Source organism: Balaenoptera musculus, chromosome 14 (assembly GCF_009873245.2).
Source record: "Balaenoptera musculus isolate JJ_BM4_2016_0621 chromosome 14, mBalMus1.pri.v3, whole genome shotgun sequence".
Taxonomy (NCBI): Eukaryota; Metazoa; Chordata; class Mammalia; order Artiodactyla; family Balaenopteridae; genus Balaenoptera; species Balaenoptera musculus.
In genome coordinates, this window is record NC_045798.1 from 10,322,189 (window position 1) to 10,347,014 (window position 24,826).

Below are 24,826 nucleotides of genomic sequence, written 5' to 3' on the forward strand. Positions count from 1 at the left end.
AAATTTATTAAAAAAAAAAAAAATGAAGGACCTTTAGATTCTTTCCAGTTTTTATCTTCCACTGCGAGTCAAAGGAACATTTCTCAGCATGTAGAACAAGTGGGCTGTCCTCACACATTTTATAAGGTGCTCAAGAGTCCCCAGTGGTGCCTTTTCCCTTTTCTGTGAGCCTGGGCTTGTGTTGGCAAAATATAAGTCATTACAAAACCTAAAAAGAGCTTCCAGGTCTTGGTCAGCTGCCTCGAGCCAGCAAAGGTCACACTTGGACAGAAAAGTGGGCAAGTTCCTTTCTCCTGTAGTAAATACTAGTGACGTCATGCTCACTGCATCTAGTAATTTCAAGCTTATTTATACGTCCCTTCCCTGGATGGACACATGATACGCAAACACCCTGGCAGGAAAGTTGTTCAGGAGCCAGAAATGAGAGAGACTGTCTCTGTGCCCAATCTCAAGAAGGCCGCAGCGGGGACCAGCAAGACTGTGTCGTGAGGCCATGCAGCCAAGCCTCCTGGCTACCTGTCAGTAGGTACAGGTAATCTCCGGCATCCACACTTCCAAGGAGACACCCAGAATAACCCCGTAAATTGTGATAACTGGAGTTGAACACCAATGGGTCCAACGCTCTGGGAATTTGTGACACTTTACATCAATGATACAGCTGCTCTCTTGTCCTGAGCCAGGAAAATATGGAAAGTGCTTTGTCTATTCCCTCTGGTCTTTACAGCAGAACTCTTGCTGCATTCCACATGATGATACCAGCTGAGACAGCATCACCTAGGGGGTGGCTGCCAGGTGAAGATCGGAACTGAAACTCTCTAAAGTTATACTTTTTATAGTCCCTATATTGGTGGCTGTACCTTAGAATTGCCTATGTCCCAAAAATGCCCATAAAAATTCCTATGCCCAAGCCCCATCCCAGATCACCTGAATTAGGATCTCTGGGGATAAGACTCCAGAATCAGTAATTTTTTGGAAAGCTTCTCAGGTCATTCTGAGAAGAGCTGAGAACCACTATCCTGATGGACAGCCATTCATTCATTCATTCATTCACTCAAACACGATTTATTAAGCTCCAGCTATGTGCCAGGCACTGTTCCCTGCCCTCATGGAGCTTACATTCTGGTAAAGACTGAAAATAAATACTCAAACATGCAAATAAACAAGATTACAGAATATTACTAAGGTAAGAAAAATGGGGTGGTGGGAGGGAGGGAGAGAGAGAGAGAGGAAGGAACATGAGATGAGGCTGGAGGTGAAGCCAGGGGCTATGATAGTTACAATAATGAATTATCATGCTAAAATAATAGATAATATTTATGGAGTGCTTATTCTGTGCCAGGCCCTGACCTAATCACTTTATGTGCATCATAAAATTGCATCTTCACAGTAACCTTCATGGGAGCAAAACGTTTTATCCCCCATTTTACAGATGAGAACACTGAGACTCAGAGAGAGGGAAGCAAATAATGTTTCTGTTGTCAAAGGCAACTTGCTAAGGGGCTACAAACTTAAGCAAAAGACAGTAAATTCATTGAGAAAGTCCTTACAATAACTACTTCATTATGTCCCCCAAAACCCAAGAGCTAGATTTAATGCATTATTGATAACCCAACACCAGATAGCTGACTTGATTCTAATTTAATAAAAATTTGGCCACTGATTAAAAAACTGGGGCAAATATATCTCTCATCTGAGCTACTGATCTCCCTGACAAAAACTCATTCATTTTCTTTGTTTTTTTCTACCACCAAACGTGCTCAGAATTTCCACGTTCACCCTCAAATAAAACTAGCCCCCAAACACCAAATAATAACAATGGAAGACATCAGCAGTTATTTTTTATTTTGGCTTCCTGGTCATTATGGATTCAGTAAATTAATACATGTAGGTGCTTAGACCAGTGGTTGGGAAATAGTACCAATAAGTATGAGCTATTATATTGATATTATGATGTCATATGCCAACTGAGGAAGATGAAAACAAATGAGCTATTATATATACTTTGGTAGAGCCCACATCCCCTTGCCCAACTGCTCTCCTTCATGATTTTTCCCAGTGTTAAGAAAAAAAGACCTCAATAAAAATCACGAGTTCCACCATTAAGTCCCCTTCCTCCTTGGTATGGCATAGAAGGTACATTTCTGTCACTTGGGACAGGTAGCAGGGTGACGCCTTAGCAGTCAGTGACACCTTAGTGGAAAGTGGCTTTTCTGGAAAGCTCCTGATATCTGATAATGGTCTACGAGAAGAGGGCATAAAGCATGTGAGGGGATGGGGCTGGAAGCTCTGAGCGGCCTCCCATCACTGGCTCCCCTTGTCCTTGGGGAGAGACTCATATTCTCATTCTCAATTGTGGCCTTCCAAGCCCTCCAAGGCCTGGCCCGTGGCGTGCTTCTCCAGCCTCTTCTGGAGCCCTCCTCCCTGCTCGCCCCCTACCTCCTTCCTGGCCCTGGTCCCCGCCTAGGTTACTTCCTCTGCTTGGAGCCCTCTCCCCTGTCCGTCTCATGTGGCCAATGTCTGCTCATTCTTCCTGTCTCAGCTTACATGTCAACTTCCTCAGGGCAGCCTTCTCAGGTCACCCCATCCTAAGTAGGTCCCTTGACCTAGGCTCTGACTCAGCCCTGGTCTGTTTCCTTCACGGCTCTGGAAGAGGACAATCAAAATGGAGTTGGGATTGCTAACAGAGCTCTCAAGGCCCCTAAGAAAGTGTGACTTATGCACATCTCAGCCTGGATGGAATCTGAACTTTGACCACTTATGTCTTTTTTATTTTTTTTTTAAAGTCATGCATTTTATTTAATCTTTCTACCTCTTTTGCATTTGAATTATTTCGTAATATTACTTGTTTAACCATATCCAGGTCAATTATCATTCTTCTGAGAACAAAGACATAATCAACATAAACAACACATAATTCCCTATTCTTAATGTTGTTTGTTAATATAATACCTTTTCTCAAAGAAGGTGATTTTTTTTTAACATCTTTATTGGAGTATAATTAGTTTACAATGGTGTGTTAGTTTCTGCTTTATAACAAAGTGAATCAGTTATACATATACATATATCCCCATATCTCTTCCCTCTTGCGTCTCCCTCCCTCCCACCCTCCCTAACCCACCCCTCTAGGTAGTCACAAAGCACCGAGCTGATCTCCCTGTGCTATGCGGCTGCTTCCCACTAGCTATCTATTTTACATTTGGTAGTGTATATATGTCCATGCCACTCTCTCACTTTGTCCCAGCTTACCCTTCCCCCTCCCCATATCCTCAAGTCCATTCTCTAGTAGGTCTGCGTCTTTATTCCTGTCTTGCCCCTAGGTTCTTCATGACCATTTTTTTTTTTAGATTCCATATATATGTGTTAGCATATGGTATTTGTTTTTCTCTTTCTGACTTACTTCACTCTGTATGACAGACTCTAGGTCTATCCACCTCACTACAAATAACTCAATTTCGTTTCTTTTTACGGCTGAGTAATATTCCATTGTATATATGTGCCACATCTTCTTTATCCATTCATCTGTTGATGGACACTTAGGTTGCTTCCATGTCCTGGCTATTGTAAATTGAGCTGCAATGAACATTGTGGTACATGACTCCTTTTGAATTATGGTTTCAAAGAAGGTGATTTTTTTTTAAATTTTATTTTAATTTTTATTGTAGTTGGTTTACAATATTGTGTTAGTTTCAGGTGTACAGCACAGTGAATCAGTTATACATATACATATATCCACTCTTCTTTAGATTCAACCACTTACATCTTAATGTAGCATCCAGAACATCTGCCTGCTGTTCCAGAAACTTCAGATACTTATCAGACACTTACCCTAAAATAACTCATGTCAGTCCATCCCTTCAGAACAAGCTATTTCCTTTCTTGAGTCAGAATCAATCATAATTCCTGCCAGACAACTTTAACAGCCTTGTGGCTTTTGCCTTTATAAGCCCCTGACTCTTTCTCTTCCCTGGAACACTCTTTCAGTTTCATCTGAATCTATGTCTCCTGAATTGCAATTCCTAACATCCCAATGAACTCTTTTCTTATTTGCAGGCTTCTGCGTTTTCTTGGTCAACAGCTCTTGGTGTGACTCACGGTTATTGACTCTGTTGCTTATTGACTTGAGTGTGTGTTACCATGAGCTCCATGAGGGCAGACACCATGTCTCTCTTTACTCACCACTCCATTTCAAGTCCCTAATGGAGGGCACTTAGGGTTCCTTTAATTCCCTTATATGAGGTCAGAAAACCAAACAAATCCACAAGCAAAGCAAACAGACACCAAAACAAAACAATCGACCAGCATAACTTTCTGACCAACCAAGACGACCTGTTATTTTGGTACTGGCAGAACAAAGGGTAAACTGAGTCACCTAACTTCCTGTGTCAGAGTTCTGAAGGGTGGGCTTCTGCCTTAGAATGGCAGACACGGGTTTGCTGTCTGAATGACCAGAAGAAAGAATTTTTGGCTGGAGGTCAAGCACTCATGAAGGAATCTTAGTTCTTTAGCCTTCACTTCATAGGCCAGAGTCGCTGACGATTTTTCACTTAAATGGAACCTACCCTCCCAACATTTGTATGTGTGTATGTGAATTGTGCTCTGCCCAGTTTTATTACAGACGTTATACAACAGATATATGGATCTTTAATATGGTAGCAGCTGAACCCAAAGGAGAATAAAGCCTTGGAAGGATAGATCTGAACCTCAGTTTTCCTCACTTGTAAAATGGGGATAATAGTACCTACAACACAGGTTGGTGGTGAGACTTAATTGAGATGAGTATAAAAGGGCCCAGCATTATCTCACGTAATTCTGAAAACAATGCAGAGAGGTCTGAGTTAACATTCCTGTTGTAGAGGTGGGAAAACCTAGACCCAGAGAAATTAGGTGAAGGGATGGAGCTGGGATCTGAGCCCAGGAGTTGAGTACAGAGCCTGAACCCTCACAGCGTCTGCCTTTGAATCTACTGCCAGCCTAGTGTTCACATCGCAAGCCAAAGGAGAGAAAGGCTACAAGCAAAAGAGGAAGGGTTTCGCTAAAAACTTTGCAACACACAGATAGTTCCCTCCAACAAGGGTCACAAAGCAAGTGAAAGAAACAAGGCCCAGACCACCCACTAAAAGAGGAGAAAATATTTGCAAGTTAGATATCTGATAAGGGACTTGTATCCAGAATATATAAAGAACTCTTACAACTCAACAATAAAAAGACAAACAATTAAAAATGGTCAAAGAATCTGAATAAACATTTCTCCAAATAAGATATACAAACAGCCAATAAGCACATGAAAAGATGCTCAATCTCATCAATCATCAGGGAAATGCAAATCTAAACCACAACAAGATACCTACTAGGTTGGCTAGAATAACGAAGACAGGCAATGACAAGTATTACTGAGGATGTAGAGAAACTGGAAGCTTCATACATTGCTGGTGGGAATGTAAAATGGGCAGGTTGCTTTCAAAAAAAAAAGCAACTGGCAGTTCCTCAAAAAGTTAAACAGAGGGTTACTATATGACCTGACAATTCCACTCCTAGGTATATACCCAAGAAAATGGAAAGCCTATGTTCACACAAAAGTTGTACACGAATATTCATAGCAGCATTATTTATAACAGCCTCCCAAATGGAATCAACTCAAATGTCCTTGTTTCTTTTAAAATTTACTAGCCCAAGCCCAAACCCTGTTCAGATTCTTTACTAACTGAATACCCAAAACCTAAGTTTGTCCTGTCGCTTCTTCTTCACAAATTTATTGTTTCTTTGTCTGAAAGGTATAAAAGCTGCCTACCTCGGCCACTTCTTTGATCCCATTTCTAGAGAACTCTGTGTGCACAAATTAAAATTTGTTTCTTTTTCTCCTGTTAATCTGTCTTGTGTCAATTTTATTATTAGTCCAGCCACAAGAGCTCAAGAGGGGTAGAGGGGGAAGATTTCCCCTCCCTGACAAAGCCAAACATGAAAGATCACATAATGTATGATTCCATTTATATGAAATATCCACAGTAACTAATTCACAGAGACAGAAAATAGATTAGTGGTTGCCAGGATCTGGGAGGATAAGGGGATGGGGAGTGACCGCTAATGGGAATGGGATTTCTTTCAGGGGTGGTAAAAATTTATTGGAATTAAACAGTGGTGATTGCACAACCTTGTGAATATATTGACACCAAAACCCACTAAGTTGTACACTGCTTTGTTTTTAAAGAAACAAGACCAAGTGATAGAGCTTTTGCACATTGAGGGCTCCAGTGGATCAATGATGGAGCCCAAAGAAACTGGCAGGATCTGGCAAGAGATGGTGGCAGGGCTTAGAATCAGCATGGGGGCGCCTGGCGGTTACCCCAGAGCCCACCGGAAGCAGCAGCCAGGCCTGCACGTGTTAACGGCAGATTAGACTTTTGTGTGAGCGTGTGAGAAACATCTCCTAGAAATATGGAAAAGAATTCTGTGGGGAGTTGATTTAGCAGGAAGGGATAAAAACCAGTGAATCCTGGGCTATTGTGTATAAATGTAAGCCCCATTTAAATGCACAGGTCATTAATGCCCAGGGAAACTGGGATCCAGACAAAAATAGATCCATGCTTCAGGGACCAAATTAACCTTGAGTAATTGTTCTAATCTGGAATGACGGTCGAAGTAAGAGTAAACCAAGAATTGATGCTAAGGGCTTCCCTGGTGGCGCAGTGGTTGAGAATCTGCCTGCCAATGCAGGGGACACGGGTTCGAGCCCTGGTCTGGGAGGATCCCACATGCCGCGGAGCAACTGGGCCCGTGAGCCACAACTACTGAGCCTGCGCGTCTGGAGCCTGTGCTCCGCAACAAGAGGGGCCGCAACACTGAGAGGCCCGCGCACCGCGACGAAGAGTGGCCCCCGCTCGCCGCAACTAGAGAAAGCCCTCGCACAGAAACGAAGACCCAACACAGCCAAAAATAATAAATAAATAAATAAAAGTGCCTATCTTTAAAAAATAATAATAATAATTGATGCTAAATCTGGGAGCAGGCTGGCTTGAGACTAAAGCAAAGTCATGGTCTGTTCAGAGGTCTTGTGTGACATCCCACTGGATAACAGAGCCCTACCTTTCTATCTTGTGGCTTATTCTGGGACTCCTTCCTGGGGGAGTTAAATCCATTTTAAATGGATGACATAGATGTCATAGCATATGTCCCTGGAACACACAAAGCCTATTCCACCCCAGGGCCTTTGCACCTCCTGGCTCTGCCCAGGTCTTTCCATGGCTGGCTAGTTCTTATCCTTTAGTCTTTGCCCATCACCCTTTCTAAAGTAGGTTTTCTTCACGACCTGCCCTCACTAATCCTTCTCTCATACTTCCCTGTTTATTCTCTTCACAGTGCTTATCACTCTGAGACGATCTCATTTATGTGCTAACCTGTGTAAGGTCTGTCTTCCCCGACTCGTATGGAAGTTGCCAGAGAGCTGAGACTTTGTCCCATTCGACAAGCAGGGGAAGGCTGTGGTTGTCCTGTGCTGCCCATGGAGGATTGGGTAATTCTGCCCAATTTGGGGGCAGAGTAGATCCCTTTGGTTGTGGGTCTGAAGCCACATGCTCCAAACAACTCCTCTGTTTTGTTTCCTGTGTTTTATTTCTTAAGTGGTTCAGAATTCTTGAGGGGAAGCAGAGTGTTTAATGTGCTGACCTAACATGTAGACTGCTTCTAGTCACCAGAACCTGTTAGCTCACAGATGTCCAGAGTGTCAGCTGTATTTATCTACCTGGTCTCCATAGTGTCTGGCACATAGTAAGTATACAAAAACTGTTGAATGAATGAATGAATGAATGTGTGAGAATCCCCGTTCCCTGCTTTCTACCCTTGAGAAATGTCAGTTGAAAATTTCCCAGGTCCTGTGCCACCTTCTCTAAGGGAACCGAGCACATTCAAGTGATGCTTCTTTGTGTTGACTTAAATCTCTCCTCCCTCGTCTGAATTCCTTCTCCCAGCTTTCCTCTTTGAACTTCAGAGCTAAGTGTCACACAGTCGGCTTCCTACCATGGTGGCAGGGGCGAGGAACGGCCATAAATGGAAGAGAAGCCTGGCGACCCAGGCTTTCTCTGTCTTTGGCCATGCAGATGTCTGTTTGCCACATCCTGCCTCCTCTGTTTTCCTTCTCATTGATAATGGGTCTTGGACTTTGCCACAATCAAGCACAGATGTAGAAGAGATTTTTGGGGGGGTTCATGGGATGTCTGAAGTGATGGAGACATCCTCTCTGGTGTCTGCCATTTCCTTCTGTTGGTAGATCCTTACTGAGGAGATACTGTGGCTCAAGGGAAAATATTATGAACCACATGTCCTTCAAAAGCACGAAGAACTCATCTCAGGAGCATCAGGTGCCCTCTAAGTGGGTGAGAGACAGAACAAACAAATGGGCTTAACTATGGAAAGCAGTATGGAGGTTTTGAAAAAAGTTAAAAATAGAACTACCACATGATATAGCAATTCCACCCATGCGTATATATTCAAAGGAAATGAAAACAGGATCTTGAAGAGATATCTGCACTCCCATGTTTATTGCAGCATTATTTGCAAAAGCCAAGATATGGAAGCAACCTAAGGGACCATCAATAGGTGAATGGATAAAGACGTGGTATATATATACACATACAATGGAATACTATTCAGCCATGAGAAAGAAGGAAATCCTGCCATTTGCAACAACATGGATGGACCTTGAGGACATTAGGCTAAGTGAGATAAGTCAGACAAAGACAAATACTGTATGATATCACTTATATGTGGAATCTAAAAAAGCCAAAGTCACAAAAACAGAGTAGAGCGGTGGTTACTAGGGGCTGGAAGCTGGGGATCTGGGGAGATGTTAAGTGTACAGATTTGCAACTAGTAGATAAATAAGTCCTGGGGATCTACTCACAGTATTGTGATTATAGACAATACTGTATTATAAACATCAAACTTCTAAATATCAAAGAGACTAGATCTTAATTATTCCCACCGTGAAAAAGAAACGATAATGACATGACATAATAGAGGTGTTAGCTAATGCTATGATGGCAATCGTATTGCAATACATAAATGTATCATATCAAAATGTTGTACACATCAAACTTACACAAAATTACACGCCAATTATATGTCAATTAAAAAAAAAAAGTGGGTTTATATTAGTGGAGGTGAGCTTCTGCTTAGGTAAAACCCCAGTAAAATCAGACCCAAAACAACAAAACTGCTGATATTTTCTAACCATTTCCTTTGGGCAGAAACTGTGCTAAGCTGTGGTTTCTCTATCCTTAGAGATTTTCAAGACTAGAACAAAACATCAGAATAAAATAGCATTTGTCTTGACTGAGCTACAGAGCTGACCATTTCAGCTTGATAAGAACGTATGATGTAGAAGTAGAACCATCCTTCAAGGTGGAGAAGAATTCACTTATCTACCACTACCCCTTCTTCCTTCTTGCTGAAGATTTTTATTGTTTTTAGAAAAATCCTTATTTCTGACTAGAAATGAAGTCTAAACGTTTTATTATAGAAAAATTGGAAAATAGTGAAAACTTATTATAGTAAAATCTGAAGTTATAATAGCCAAGATTTACCAAGTACTTTGCATATATTATCCTATTGCATTCACAGGGCAACCCCTTGGGGGTAGGTGATATATATATTTTTTAATAAATTTATTTATTTATTTATTTTTGGCTGCATTGGGTCTTCGTTGCTGCATGCAGGCTTTCTCTAGTTGTGGTGAGCGGGGTATACTCTTCATTGCAGTGCGCAGGCTTCTCATTGCGGTGGCTTCTCTTGTTGCGGAGCACGGGCTCTAGGCGTGCAGGCTTCAGTAGTTGTGGCACATGGGCTCAGTAGTTGTGGCTCGCAGGCTCAGTAGTTGTGGCTCGCGGGCTCTAGAGCGCAGGCTCAGTAGTTGTGGCGCACGGGCTTAGTTGCTCTGTGGCATGTGGAATCTTCCTGGACCAGGGCTCAAACCCGTGTCCCCTGCATTGGCAGGTGGATTCTTAACCACTGCACCACCAGGGAAGTCTGGAGGTAGGTGATATTGTTTCCAATTTGCAGATGAGGAAACTGAGGCTCGGAGGTTAATTAGCTTCATCAATGTCACATGACAGCAAGCAGGGAGCCAGGATTCAAACCCTGGTGGACCTGATAATAGAATTTGTGCCCTTAACCTTTACAGTTATAACACTGTCCATATTCCTGCCACTTAGAATCATTGTAGACATTTTGGAATGCTTTCCAGCCTTTTCCCCCCATGCATGTTCATGTGTGTGTGTGTGTGTGTGTGTGTGTGTGTGTGTGTGTGTGTGTGTGTGTGTGTGTGTGTGTGTGTGTGTGTGCATAAAGGTGTGTGGATACTTTTAATTGACAGAACGTGTAAGAATGTGTGATCTTATTGCGTATACAACTTTATATTGTCTTTTTTCCCCTACTTGATCTTTACTTAAACATTCCCCTGCATCATAAAAATTCCTCAAAAGCATGATTCTAACAGTTATAAAATATTCTAATGTCTAAATGGATGTATTATAATTTACTTAGTCAATCTCTTCTGTTGGAATCAATCTTATCTCCATCTTTAATTTTTCACATTTAAACCACAACAATGACAAACATTAATTAAGCAGTTCCTCTGAGCCAGGCACCATGATTCATGTTTATTAACTCACTTCATAATTCATTTCATAACTAATGCTGGGATGAACATCTAATATGTAACGTTATGCCTCTTCATTTAGTTAATTTTTAAAAAAATGTTAATCTCTTGGTGAAGCTTTCTTTGTATAGATCTTGCTTGTTTTCTAGGTTTATTTCTGGTATTTAAATTTTTTATTTGCTATTGCGACTTTGCCAGTATTTTGATCTACTGAGTTGCCAATACTGAAATCCTAATTTTAGAACATGTTCCCTTTTCTTCAAAACACCTATTCTTTCAAAACCATGCTCATCTTTATCATCCCTTTATCTCTAAGTAGATATTTGGCTAATGGGAAGTAAGTAAGGTTTTCTCTCTTTCTGTCTCTGTGTGTGTGTGTCTCTCTCTCTGCCTCTGTTTCTCTCTCTCTCACACACACACACTCACTCACACACCTGTGCAAACTTACATCAATGTCTGAACATAGCCGGAGATACTTCTGTCCAGGTGTAAGAACTCTCTTTATATAGATCAATATTGTCTTAGATCCCAAACTCCCAGATAGCAGGTTCCATCAAAATAGCTTGATGGATGTGGGTACTTAGTAAATATTTTTAGTAATAATGTCTGAGTTTTCAGAGGACTCTGGGGTTTCTTGTTTAGATTTTGCTTGCTCCTAAGTTTCTTTGCCTAAAGGTAGTGCTGGAAATTCAGAGACTAAGCTTTTAGATCATAAGGCACATTTCCTTGTCATCACCATTCATCTATTCATGCTAATCTGTCTCCTTCTTGGGCTTCTGGGCTGTTTCTCTCTATAAATATCTTCAAGGACAAGTGAGAGTTGTCCTTTTGCCTGTCTATCACTAAAATAAAAAAAACTAGAGAGAAATTCTGCCAGGCTTGATGGAGAGTATTACATGAATGTTTCTTATACCAATGGAGCAAGTCTATTAAAAGAAAAAGCTCTCAGAACATCAAAGCTGTGTTCCTATCAAAGGGCAAGCATAGTCATCTGATTATAATGTTTCAAGAGGCCAGACTGTAAACTTCATGGGGGTGAGGACTGTCATGTTTGATTTTGTCCACTAGGGTCACCTTTCTGAGCCTTGTTTCCTCATGGATAAATGGGGAGAACCACTTTCGTCTGTGTCACGCTGGAATTTTGTGAGGAACAAGTGAAATTGTGTCCATGTGAAAATGTTTTGAGAAGTAAATACATATGGACAAATGTAATAATAATAACAGCAATAGCACACTATCAAAATTATTCAGAACAAAGAACAAATGAAGTTATCAGAAGAGGCAGTTAAATATAGGGGGTGTCCTTTAGCTTGGGGAATAGAAAGCATGAGGTAAAGGGTAAAGGAAACAGAAAGACAAATATCTGAATTCTACCTGTAGAAAAAAAGATAATGAGGGAGGAAGAACATCAGCAAAAGTCTGGCTAGGGGACACATTAAAAATATCTGTGTTGGGCTCAGTATCAAAGAAACCAAACAACCCAGTCAAAAAATGGGCAGAAGACCTAAATAGACATTTCTCCAAAGAAGACATACAGATGGCCAACAGGCACATGAAAAGATGCTCAACGCTGCTAATTATTAGAGAAATGCAAATCAAAACTACAATGAGGTATCACCTCTCACCAGTTAGAAGGGCCATCATCAAAAAGTCTACAAACAATAAATGCTGGAGAGGGTGTGGAGAAAAGGGAACCCTCCTACACTCTTGCTGGGAATGTAAATTGGTGCAGCCATCATGGAGAACAGTATGGAGGTTCCTTAAAAAACAAAAAATAGAGCTACCATATGATCCAGCAATCCCACTCCTGGGCATATATCCAGAAAATGTGAAAACTCTAATTCAAAAAGATCTATGCACCACAATGTTCATAGCAGCACTATTTACAACAGCCAAGACATGGAAACAACCTAAATGTCCATCGACAGATGAATGGATAAAGAAGATGTGTGTGTGTGTGTGTGTGTGTGTGTGTGTGTGTGTGTGTGTTTGTGTATAATCGAATATTACTAAGCCATAGAAAAGAAAAATAATGCCATTTTCAGCAACTTGGATGGACCTAGAGATTATCATACTAAGTGAAGTCAGACAGAGAAAGACAAATATCATATACCACTTATGTGTAGAATTTTTTAAAAATGATACAAATGAACTTATTCACAAAATAGAAATAGACTCACAGACATAGAAAACAAGCTTATGGTTACCAAAGGGGAAAAAGAGGGGGAAGGGAAAAATTGGGAATTTGGATTTAACAGATACACACTACTATATATAAAATAGATAGGGCTTCCCTGGTGGCGCAGTGGTTGGGAGGCTGCCTGCCAATGCAGGGGACACGGGTTCGAGCCCTGGTCTGGGAAGATCCCACATGCCACGGAGCGGCTGGGCCCGTGAGCCACAATTACTGAGCCTGCGCGTCTGGAGCCTGTGCTCCGCAACAAGAGAGGCCGCGATGGTGAGAGGCCCGCGCACCGCGATGAAGAGTGGTCCCCACTTGCCGCAACTAGGGAGGGCCCTCGCACAGAAACGAAGACCCAACACAGTCATAAATAAATAAATAAATAAATAAAAGAACGTGAATTTCTTTAAAAAAAAGTAGTTTAAAATAGATAAACAAGGACCTATTGTATAGCACAGGGAACTAGATTCAATATCTTGTAATAAACTATAATGGAAAAGAATCTGAAAAAGAATATACATATAAAGCTGAATCACTTTGCTGTACACCTGAAACATTGTAAATCAACTATACTTCAATAAAAAAATAAAAGCACAAGATCTGAGCAGGAAAATAAAAAACTGTGTTGGAAGAAAGGTAGAGAGGTGGGTCTTTAGGCAAGAATGTTAGGGATGAAACACCCTGCATTATTACTCTAATACCAACAATGGATCAACTCATTAAAAGTGAGAACCAATGTATCATTAGGAACAGTATTTCCCAAAGTGTGTTCTGTGGCATATTAGCCTGAGGATCAAAAGATGCTAGGCAACATGCTTAGTAAATGTCCCAAGCTACACTGTACCATCCAAGAGCCACAGGAAACAGTGGCTGGCCAAAGGCTTCACAAGACCTCCAAGGAAAGGAAACAGTTCACTTTTGCTTAACTTAGCATTTGAATTCTCAATTTTCCCCCATATTCCCTACCGCTTTTTTTGGATAAAACTTGTTTATATCAGGCAGAACCAGTTGTTTGAGAAGCATGGTTTTGGAAAATCTGGTTTAATTCCTGAACTTGCAGAACTGGAGATTTCAGATATATTCAGGCTCCTGCTCTGAAGGCATCATATTTCTGGATGAGCAGCTTTGGACTGAAGAGTGTTAGTTGAGAACAGAAATCAATTTCCAAAGGTGGACCCACTGGCCTGCAGTGTGTGGGGTGCTGGTGAGCTCCAGATGAGCCAGGAAAGCCATCCTTGGGAACCAAGCCTTGGCTAACTTCTCAGCAACGCCTGGCATTAGCCTGGGTTTCCTGGATATTTTCCAAAAAAGTTTTGGCAGAAACGCAGAACAGAGAGGGGAAGGGAGTGTAATCCTCAGAGATAAAGGCAGGAACAAATTTCGGCCTCTGGAGCCATTCATTCATTCATCAAACATACATTACTTACCAACCATGTGCTCAACATCGTGCTAAGTTCCTGGGGCTAACAGTGCAGCCGCAAGGGGCTCACATACACACACTGGTGCAGAGAAGGAAAGGTACTCTGAGAGAAATCTGTTCAGAGTGTAGTGGGTACAACCTAGGGTGAGGGCAACAGGGCAATCAAGAAGGGCTTCACGAAGGACGTGACTTTCCAGCTGAGCTTTGAAAGAGGAGTGAAATCTGCATTTTAACAAGAGCTTCAAGTGGCTAAATTTTGAGGAGCACTGTTCTAGGATATGAGTCCTCCTACCTGGCCTTCTATTGAGGACTAGTTGAAGGTGTCCTTCAAAGTCATCGTTAAAATTCATTATAAGTCATGGATAAAGAAGGCGTGGTAGATATATACAATGGAATATTACTCAGCCATTAAAAAGAATGAAATAATGCCATTTGCAGCAACATGGGTGGACCTAGAGATTGTCATGCTGAGTGAAGCAAGTCAGAGAAAGAGAAATATCGTACGATGTCTCTTATATGCAGAATCTAAAAAGAAATGGTACAAATGAACCTACTTACAAAACAGAAACAGACTCACAGACTTAGAGAACGATTTATGAGAACAGGCTTATGGTTTCCAGAGGGGAAGGATGGGGAGAAGGGATAATCAGGGAGTTTGGGATTGACATGTACATACTGCTGTACTTAAAATGGATAACCAACAAGGACCTACTGTATAGCACAGGGAACTCTGCTTAATGTTATGTGGCAGCCTGGATGGGAGGGGAGTTTGGGGGAGAATGAATACATGCATACGTATGGCTGAGTTCCTTTGCTGTGCACCTGAAACTATCACAACATTGTTAATTGGCTATACTCCAATATAAAATAAAAAGTTTAAAAAAATTCATTACAAGTCAGACATAGTTTGCTTATTAATTAATGACAAACTGCACCTCAACCATGGCCTGTTTTGCCAACTCATTTAACAGCTGCTGTTTTGTTATCTGGGCAATGTTTAACAACTTTGGGAGGGACTTTCTTTTTTCCTTAACAACAAGAAAAAAAACTTTTTATTATGTAAACTTTCAAACATATTAAAAAATTAACAGAATAATATAACAAAACTCCATGTTCCCATAACCCAGCTTCAACAACCATCCATTAGTGGCCAATCTTGTTTTATCTATGTCGCCCATATTATAACAAAGCCGTTATAAAATTTTATCAGTAAATTAAAATGTCATTTAAAATGTTTTCTTTTGGGCTTCCCTGGTGGCGCAGTGGTTGAGAGTCTGCCTGCCAATGCAGGGGACACGGGTTCGAGCCCTGGTCTGGGAAGATCCCACATGCCGCGGAGCAGCTGGGCCCGTGAGCCACAACTACTGAGCCTGCGCGTCTGGAGCCTGTGCTCCACAACAAGAGAGGCCGCGATAGTGAGAGGCCCGCGCACCGCGATGAGGAGTGGCCCCCGCTTGCCACAACTAGAGAAAGCCCTCGCACAGAAACAAAGACCCAATGCAGCCCCATAAAAAAAAAAAAAAAAAAAAAAAAAAAAAAAAAAAAACAATTAAAAAAAAATGTTTTCTTTTACAGGAACACACAGATTAACATCTTGTACCTCTAATAATCTAGGACTTATTAGATTGACAGGACCTATTGAAAGGATCCCAACAGCAGTTTAAACTCTATATTCCCAAATACCAAAGGTCAGTGGCCACCCTCTGCCACATAATGGGGAAACTTATGAGAGTAGCCATCCAGGCAAGGGGCCGCTTGGGTGATGTGCACATCTAAAATTTATGGGTACTGGGGCTTCCCTGGTGGCGCAGTGGTTAAGAGTCCGCCTGCCAATGCAGGGGACACAGGTTCGAGCTCCGGTCCCGGAAGATCCCACACGCCGCGGAGCAACTAAGCCCGTGTGCCACAACCACTGAAGCCCACGCGCCTACAGCCTGTGCTCTGCAACAAGAGAAGCCACCGCAGTGAGAAACCTGTACACCGCAATGAAGAGTAGCTCCTGCTCGCTGCAACTAGAGAAAGCCCGCGCACAGCAACGAAGACCCAACGCAGCCAAAAATAAATAAATAAATTTATTAAAAAATAAAATCTACGGGTATTTATAATAGAGCTTTCCAACAAAGCTGACACAATTCAGGCAAGGTCTTTGTCATCTGAAACCATCTTAACATTCTTCAGAGCTTCAAGCACAGGAATTCATAAGAAATAAGTCATAGGTGTCCATAATTTTAATAACCTATTTCTCAGCTGACAATGATGTGGAAAGAGCCACAGAAGGAAGAGAGAAATCACACTGAGAGACCCAACGAGCTACAATATTTAGAGCTTCAACTTGTAAGCAATGTAAGCCTCCTGGGTCAGCTACCTGGACCAAGATATGTTATTTCCAAGTTCTGCCTTGGTCACTGAAAACAACAACAAAACCCAAAACAAACAAACAAAAAACCACCAAACCCCCCCCCCCCCCAAAAAACGTACACAAAAAACAACTCCCTTCTAAACCTACTGAAGTCCAGCTGAAACACAGCTTTGATGGATGAGCCCTGGTAGAGCCTGGGTCAGAGAGAAAGAACGCCCAGTTTGGTTTGTCTTTCATCCTGTGGATATTTACTTTCTTTTTGACCACAGACCTTGTCTTCTAGAGCAGATGTGGTCAGGCTCTGGGCAGGACTGTGGTTTACTGTGCCAGCCCATGTCCAGATAATGGATTTTGACAATGGCTTCAGATCAATCATCCATTATCAACTGCATCTTCTGCTGGTTTATGAGACCTGTTGCCTTGTTTTGAGGATTTCTCTTTGCCTTTTTTTTTTCTGTGCTGGAGCCATTTTCTGGACCCTGTGTCTTTCTCTTTCCTGATTTACTTCCTTGTATTCAGGGAGCACATCCTCCCATAGCTTTCTGAGAAAAGGTATATGTCAGATGTTTTTTTGAGATCTTGAATGTCTGAAATTAATATTTACTTTTAGACCACAGCAGTTATTTATTCCAGTGACACAATTACTGGTCACTGTTTTTATTTTTTATCAAATTTTGCTAGTCTCAATAAAAATAGAAAAACTGCTACTGGAAAAGGTAATGGCTTGTATCCCTAAAATATATGCATCATCATCTTTATTGAGTTCATCATCATCATCATCAATACTTATGAGTTCTAGCTGTGTTTTAGGTAATGCCATGAAGCCATTTAACTTTTATCGCTTAATCTCCACAACAGCCCCTGAGTTGGTACTGTCACAACCCTTATTTTACAGGGTTGAAAAATCAAGCCTCAGAAAGATTGAGACAGCTGCATGAGATCACAAACGTAGCAAAAAGCACAAAAGGATTTGAACCACACTGGCTGGTATCTAGACAGATTCTGTTGGTGTGAGGGAGAAGTTCTGTTGAGAGAAGACTTATAATTCACCTAATTAAAACTCATTGGCTATTTTGCATCCACACTTAGAGTGACTGAATTGGTTCACCTACGCAAAAGACTGCATCATAACATCATAAAAAATGGAGGCTCGGCATGGACTCACTTCCAGTCTCTTGAGCCAGGTAGCAAATTCCAGCTACAAAACCAACAGGCTAAATTTGCCAACACTCCTGCAGCTTGCCTGGAACCTTTTTTCTTCCAGAGGGCAGAGACCTTGCTGATCTTATTTACCACTTGACAGAGGTAAAGGAGTATACCAATGCCTGGAATAGAGCCTGGCATATAATAGGTGCTCAATAAATATTTGTAGGATGAACAAGCATTCTTTCTCCAGGGTAAAAGCCATGTGGATAGTCTCCAGCATTCTATCTTTCGGATGGAATAAACAGAGATAGCCAGGGATGGGCGGGAGCACAATGAATGAGGCCTGGAAACCACCCTGGCCTTTACTTTCCAAGCCACGTGCTGCTTCTGTACGGAGGAAGGGTGCCATTTTCAAATTCACATGTGCAATATGGGCTAGCAATGGCCCAGTCTGGGGGAAATTCTTGAGATATGTGTCCCTGAAATTGAGTACAGTTAAGTGCACTGCAACAAACAGACTTTCAGTACTTGGGGGAAGCAAAGACTTTCACGTCCCTGCCTCTGACAATGCTTGACCCACCAGTGTTTCAATACAACAAACCATACTGTACTGATTCTCATCGGTGGTGCACTGCCTCACAACCAGGACTCTATTAGTTCTGCACGGGATGGTTAAAAGATCACAGATGCCCACAGCTTGAAGAATACTCTTCTCAAATGTATATTTTTCAAAGTAGTTTTATTATCCCCTAGCACCTACTTCAACTCTGTGATTTTATAGAAGGCTTCTCAGGCTTGGTTTAATAAATAAAGATATTGACTGTTTTGAGATTGCTGGCTCTTTTTACAGTTCTGGGAACTAGTTATATTGAGCCTTGTCAATATTTATACCAGTTTGCATCATCTCCCAGTGTTTCTTGATTGGGGTGCTATTGACGTTTGGGGTAGGTCAGTTCTTCATTCGGGTGACAGTCTCCAGCACTGTAGGATATTAATACTCTTAGCCCCCCCCCAAATGCCAGTAGTGCCCCAAATCACTGAGATACACAAATACTCCCCAATATTTCCAAGTGCTTCCATGGGGAACAGCACCACTATTTAGTGCCTCAATTTATCACAAATTACAGATAAGTAAGATTTGAAAAGAGCCAGGATTGAACATCACAAGACTCCCTAGGGAAAGAACACACCTGGCATTTGGTGGGCCACCTTCCTCTTACACACCCTTCCACTTCCTCTTCATCCTTTGGACTTTGGAGTCTTTATTATGAAACCTGTCAAATCGGGATCTGCACTGTTTCAAAGGGAAAAAGCTTCCAGTACCTTAGAGGGAGTTCAATGAGGAGGGTGTAGGAAGCTCTTTTTAGAATTTGGATTTCATTAATTTGATGTTCTGTTTGTTTTCATACATGGCATATGATGTTTCCAGATTCCAAATCTATCCATCTGTCTGACAATTACTGCCCATACCTAGCACAAAGCTGGTGGCTTGACACGCTTTTATTCTGTTTTATCCTTACAACAGTTTTGCCTCCACTTAAAACACCTTTTACATTCTCATTTTCTAGGTGAAGAAACCAAGGCTTTGAAAGGGTATGGAACTTGGCCATAGTCAACTTTCTGACTCCAGTGTCTACTTTCTGACAAAGTAGACACTTTTCTACTTTCTGACCATAGAATGGTCTCCTGCTGTAAATCTAGTGAAAAAGTCTTGGTGGAGGGAATGGGGACGAGGGGACCAGAAAAAGGTTTCTATTCGAAACATACAAGTCTTATCCCCCAGGACACACCAAGTAGCATCGTTAGTGCCCAACCTGTCACCACCCGCTGGAGTTTTAGCTCATCTCAGATGAACGTGGGGTGCGGGGAGCCTTTGCAGGCAGTTTTCTCGTTGGCACTGGGAAAGGGGTGAATCGGCTGTCGATTCATTAATAAACCAGGACAGAGTGTGGACGCCAATACCAACCAGAGAGTCTGCTGCTGTCTGGAGAATCTGGCTGTTGCATCCTCCCCCTGCTTTGCTGCCAAAAAAACCAAAAAACAAAAAGAACCCAAGACCGGATATCTTGGGAGAGGAAGGGAGGAAACTGGCTGGTTGGTCCAAAGGAACCTGACACGGTGGTTCCGGGGCTCCAGTACGGGATAGAGCAGCAGGAGTAAAAGAGACATTGTGACCCATTAACACCATTCATTCATTCATTCAGGCGTTCATTCAGGCATTCATTTTGTAATATTTATTGGGCATCTACCGCCTGTCAGATTCTCTTCTAGGTAAAGGTACAGCAACAAAAAACAAGCAACAAGCAAATATCCCGGCCCTCACAGAGCTTATATTCTAACGAGGGGACACACACAGTAAGCATGTTAATAAGTGAAATAATGTATCAGATGCAGACGAGTGCTTTGGGCAAAAACTATCGGGGAAGGGAGACTAGAGCTTGTGGGGGGTTTGATTTTAAACAGCGATCAGAGAAGCCCTCAGCCAAGTGACAAGTGAGTGAAGATCTGATACCACCATCATGCTGGGCACTGTTCCAAGCGGGTCACACTTTATCTCATTAATACAACAACCCTAAGACATATGGCTTTGATTATTCTCATTTTACAGACAAAGAGACTGACGTTAAGAGAGATGCATACAGCTAGCTAGTACGTGGTGGAAATGGGATTTGAACCCAGGCAGTCAGAACTTCAGAGGCTGAACGCTTGAATGTTGGTGCAGATAGCCTACAAACGGGGTCTGAGAGAGGGCAAGCTGTGCGTGCAAATGAGGTCTTCGTATGTACCCACGAAGCGAATACGGAACCACCCTGGGGCAAGTGAGGGCGGGCTTGAAGGGGGGAGGCGGGCGGCGGCTCTTGATCTTTACTGAGCTGAATCCGGACTCTCCCGGGTCTGCGGCTGGAGAGTTCGGTCCGGCGAGGTGGGTGGGCGGGGGAGGGAGCTCACTGCAAGGGTTATCCCGGGACAGTGCCCGGCCAGCTGCTCCAGTCAATAAGGTTAGGACCTCGGGGGCGCTCCTTGCCCTCCCGGTGGGGTTCGCACGGAGCTCCTACCTGGGCGGAAGAGGGCGGTGGAGGCGAGCTTCGGAAGGGGGGACTGGAACGCTCAGGGAGAGGCACGCAGCTCGGGAGGCCGGCGCAGAGGGCGCGCGGAGCTGCACGGGGCGCGCGAGCCCCCAGTGGGTTCCCGGGAGCTCCCAGGGCGTAAGAGCCAGCGGTGGAGGGGCGCCTGGGAGCCCTTGGGGCTCACCAGGAGAGGCGGGGATAGGGCCCCGCGCAGGAAATGAGAGCGGGACTACGACATGCTGGGGCAGAACGAGTAAAAGGGGAGCTCGCACGCTGCTGCTGAGAGGGGCACAGGGGTAGCCCAAGAAAGGCCTGGAGGGCGGGCTCACTGGAAAGCGGGGTCAAAGGGTGCCGACGAGGGCCAAGCAGAGGCAACTGGCGTAGGAAGCAGTGCGAAGGAACTGGTGCCGCGGAGAGGGCGTGCTGCAGTGTGGGACCAGGGGTCTAGAGGACATCGGGGATCGCCTGGGGACCCTCAGAGAGTGGCGGCGGCGGCGGCGCTCCGGGCGCAGCAAAGAAAGGACTCCGTGCTAGAAGACAGAGACAGTGCCGCGCGCTGGAGAGGCCGAGCACCGGCGAGGCAAAGAGCGGCGCAGAGCCTGCGCGCTCAGGGCACGGCGTGTGCTGTTGCCTGCGAGGGTGGCGCGCTTTGAGGCTCCAGAAAAACGGGTTGAGAAGAATCGGATGAGCGCCCAGGAATGTCGGAGGAGGCCGGGAGAGAAGCGGGAAAGTCCAAGGAAGAACTTTCCCAGGACGGAGAGAATGCACCACGGGCGCTGCTGGAAGTAGTGGAAAGCGGGCCTGGGGGAGGCTTGGTCCGGGCTCTGAGAGCCACAAGGAGCGCAGTGGCGGCGCTGATGGCTGGGGGGAGAGTGCGGAGAGCCCCAGAAAGGTGAGCAGGGGCTGCGGAGGACAGAACACCCCCGGTGCGCGGGGCCGTGAGGAAGGGAGCGGCCGAGGGCGGAGAGGGCGAAGAGTCCCCAGGAGGGGCTCTACACGGCCCAGGTCTCCCCTCTCCCTGGCTGCTCCGGGCCCTCGTTCACTCACCATGATGGAGAAGACTAAAGCCACGATGTTGATGGGGTACGCGGGGCAAAAACACGAGACGATGGAGAGCCACAGGTAGTTCTTGGGCATGGGCACGTCCTCCTCGGTCTTGTCATTCTCAGTGTTGGCCTCGGGACTGCTGTCCAAAGCCCTCTTGAAGTCCGAGCTGGGAGCGTACTGAGACATGGGCGAGGCGCACGGTGCAGGGAGGCGGAGGAGCGCACAGTCGGCGCGGTCTGGGGCTCTGGCCGCAGGCTCCTGGCGAGTCGCTGAAAAGCCAGCGGCGCGGGGCTCCAGGGAGGCGTAACCTCACCCCTCCTGCGCCCTTCACTTGCACCCGCCTGACCTCAGGGACCCAGGCCAAGAGCCTCCGCACGAGAGGGAGGGAGGGAGCGAGGGCGTGGGGGAGGAGACAGGGAGCCAGCCAGCCTGAGAAACAGGGGGAAGGCACTCCTTGACGACACACCCAGGGGCCAACAGGCAGACACCCAGACTCACACCTAAGAGTCCGGAGTAAAAGGAGGCTCAGGGAAGGGAAAGCAAAGACTCTCCGTTGTAGACTGGCTGACCTACAGGCTGAAGATGGCCAGCTCATCTTTTTAGGCAGCTGAATTTGAATACATTCAGCGTCACAGCAGGCGACACAGCTCTGTCCAGTTGGCCATCCAACCCTACCGTGGTGCCCAAAGACTTATTACTTCCTCTTGACTTTAACGATTTACTTCCCCTGACCCATGCTCCTCCTTCTAAGACTTTGAACATTGAGCCCCACTGATTTCTTTTCCTCAACAGGTGGGCAGGCAACAAGGTGCTCAGTTTTGGGTCTAACCCTTCACACACTGCACAGGGGGCCTCTGGAGACTGGCGTGGAGTGGAGACAGGCAGTGGGCACCACCCGGTCAGGGCCTGCCCCGGTCCCCTCCACTCTCTCCCAAGTGTGGAAACAAGGAGTCCTTCTCCGCTCCACTTTCCCACCTATAGGAAAGAGAGAAGCAGGTAGATCTAACTAGTGTAGACAACCCCGGTGGTTACTGGGATGGAAAGGAGAGAGAGGGATCCACTTTGGGAACCGGGGTGAGGATAGCAATTGTACCAGTATCTGAGCAATTTATGAAAGATGGTATGGACCAGAACTGGGGCTCCGAACCCAGATAGAGCTGGGAAATCATCACATCTGAGTTGAATGACCTCAGGAAAATTCCCTCACCTGACTGAGCTCCGAGTTTTTCATCCAAAAAAGGTGGAATAATGAGAGACCCTGCCTTATAGGGATGTTGTAAAGACTATGAGATTGCATGTCAAGCCACGTGATTCTAAGGGCTCAATAAATGTTAGCTATTATTAGGACGATATTTTCCCCAAATATAGTCGTTATACAGTATCTCAAACTCAACATCCATTGTTGCGAATATTTCATGAAAATTCCAGATAGTCTGAGCTGGCAGGGTCACAAAGAAATGCAAATAATCTTAGCGTGTACAGTCTCAAAAACAGTTGCTCACACCATCATAGGGAGAAATGAGATGAGAAAGTATTACTCATCTGCTTGGCTTTCTCAGAACATGAATTGATTATCTGGGATGCTCTCACTCATTTCATGGGCCATAGTGATTTGAATATCTACCTCCCTCACTGGACTGCAAACTCCCTGAGACAGGGAACTGTCCTGCTCATCTTTGTGTCAGCCCTTGGTACAGTATCTGGTATTGTGCTTAGCATAGCTTGCTGCGTGAACATATAAAGATGAAACATCACTTATATGTGGAATCTAAAAAAAGATACAAATGAACTTATTTACAAAACAGAAATAGACTCACAGATATAGAAAACAAACTTATGGTTCCCAAAGGGGATAGCAGGGGTGGGGTGGGGAGAGAGAGATAAATTAGGAATTAGGGATTAACATATACACACTACTATATATAAAATAGATAAATAACAAGGACCTACTGTATAGCACAGGGAACTATATTCGATATCATGTAATAACCTATAATGGATACTGAAAAGGGATATCTATCTACCTACATATCTATCTGAATCACTTTGTTGTACACCTGAAACAACACTGTAAATTAACTGTACTTCAATTTTTAAAAATGATTAAAAAAATGATGGAACAGTACAACAGTACCTTTCCCACCATGCCTTCTCCCCCATTTTGGTTGGTTAATCAAGTGGGAATAAGCCAAAGAATTAGATTCATCTACTGAGTTCTCAACCAAGCCTTTGCCTTGGCTGTTCGCTCTGCCTGGGATGGTGTTCCCCAAGACTGTCACATGGCTGCTCCTGTTTATTCCTCAGCTGTCAACTGAAATGTCACTTCCTCAGAGAGACAGAGAGCTCTTTAGATTTATCTAGTGTAGGTCCCCATAATTATTGTACATTTTACCAGCTTTCTGGGGGGGTGACATGTATCACTATTGTAATTTATTTGTTTACTTGTTTGCTGTCTGTTCTTTCTTGAGACTATAAGCTCTGTAACCTGTTCAGGGCAGTATCTCCAGCACTTAGAATTGTCCTGGTACATACTAGGAATGCAAGCAATAGTTCTTGAATGAATGGATCAAAATTACCTGGGAGAACTGAAAAATGATTTCCGGATCTTGACCAAGATCTACTTGAATTAGAATTTCCCAGGGTGGCACCCCAGAAATCTGTATTTTGAATGCCTGAGAAGTCCATATTTTTAGAACACTCCCCAGTGATTTTGATGGAACGGAACATTTTCCCAAATCCCAATACTGTCTCTAGTTTGCAGGATGTAGGTCTGGATCTTTAGTTTTTAGGTTGCCTCTGGTGCCTCAAACTCAGCATGTCAAAGGTGAAAGTGTCCTCCCCAAGAACCTGCTTCTCAAGGCTTGGTTCTTGGCTAATGGGTCCCGCCCATTTCTCTAACCTCCTCTCCAGCCAATCCTCTCCCCTCACTATGCCCAGTTTCATAGGCCCTTTTTTT

General features: G+C 43.8%; 1 protein-coding gene across 3 annotated transcripts in view; it reads right to left on the reverse strand.

Moving 5' to 3' along the window:
- TMEM233 (transmembrane protein 233) overlaps positions 1-23,146 on the reverse strand; it is a 42,435-nt gene extending 19,289 nt beyond the window's left edge. Inside the window, exons 1-3 of one of the 3 annotated variants that reach the window (XM_036823854.1) lie at positions 21,871-23,146; positions 21,153-21,353; positions 19,967-20,811 (exon numbers count right to left, since the gene is read on the reverse strand). In XM_036823854.1, the coding sequence (XP_036679749.1) occupies positions 21,165-21,353; positions 21,871-22,056 (375 nt within the window). In that variant the 5' untranslated portion in view covers positions 22,057-23,146 and the 3' untranslated portion in view covers positions 19,967-20,811; positions 21,153-21,164. Of the gene's footprint in view, positions 1-19,966; positions 20,812-21,152; positions 21,354-21,870 lie in introns of those variants that run through there. The other 2 variants (XM_036823856.1, XM_036823855.1) reach the window with 2 other exon arrangements.
- Positions 23,147-24,826: the final 1,680 nt, after the last annotated feature.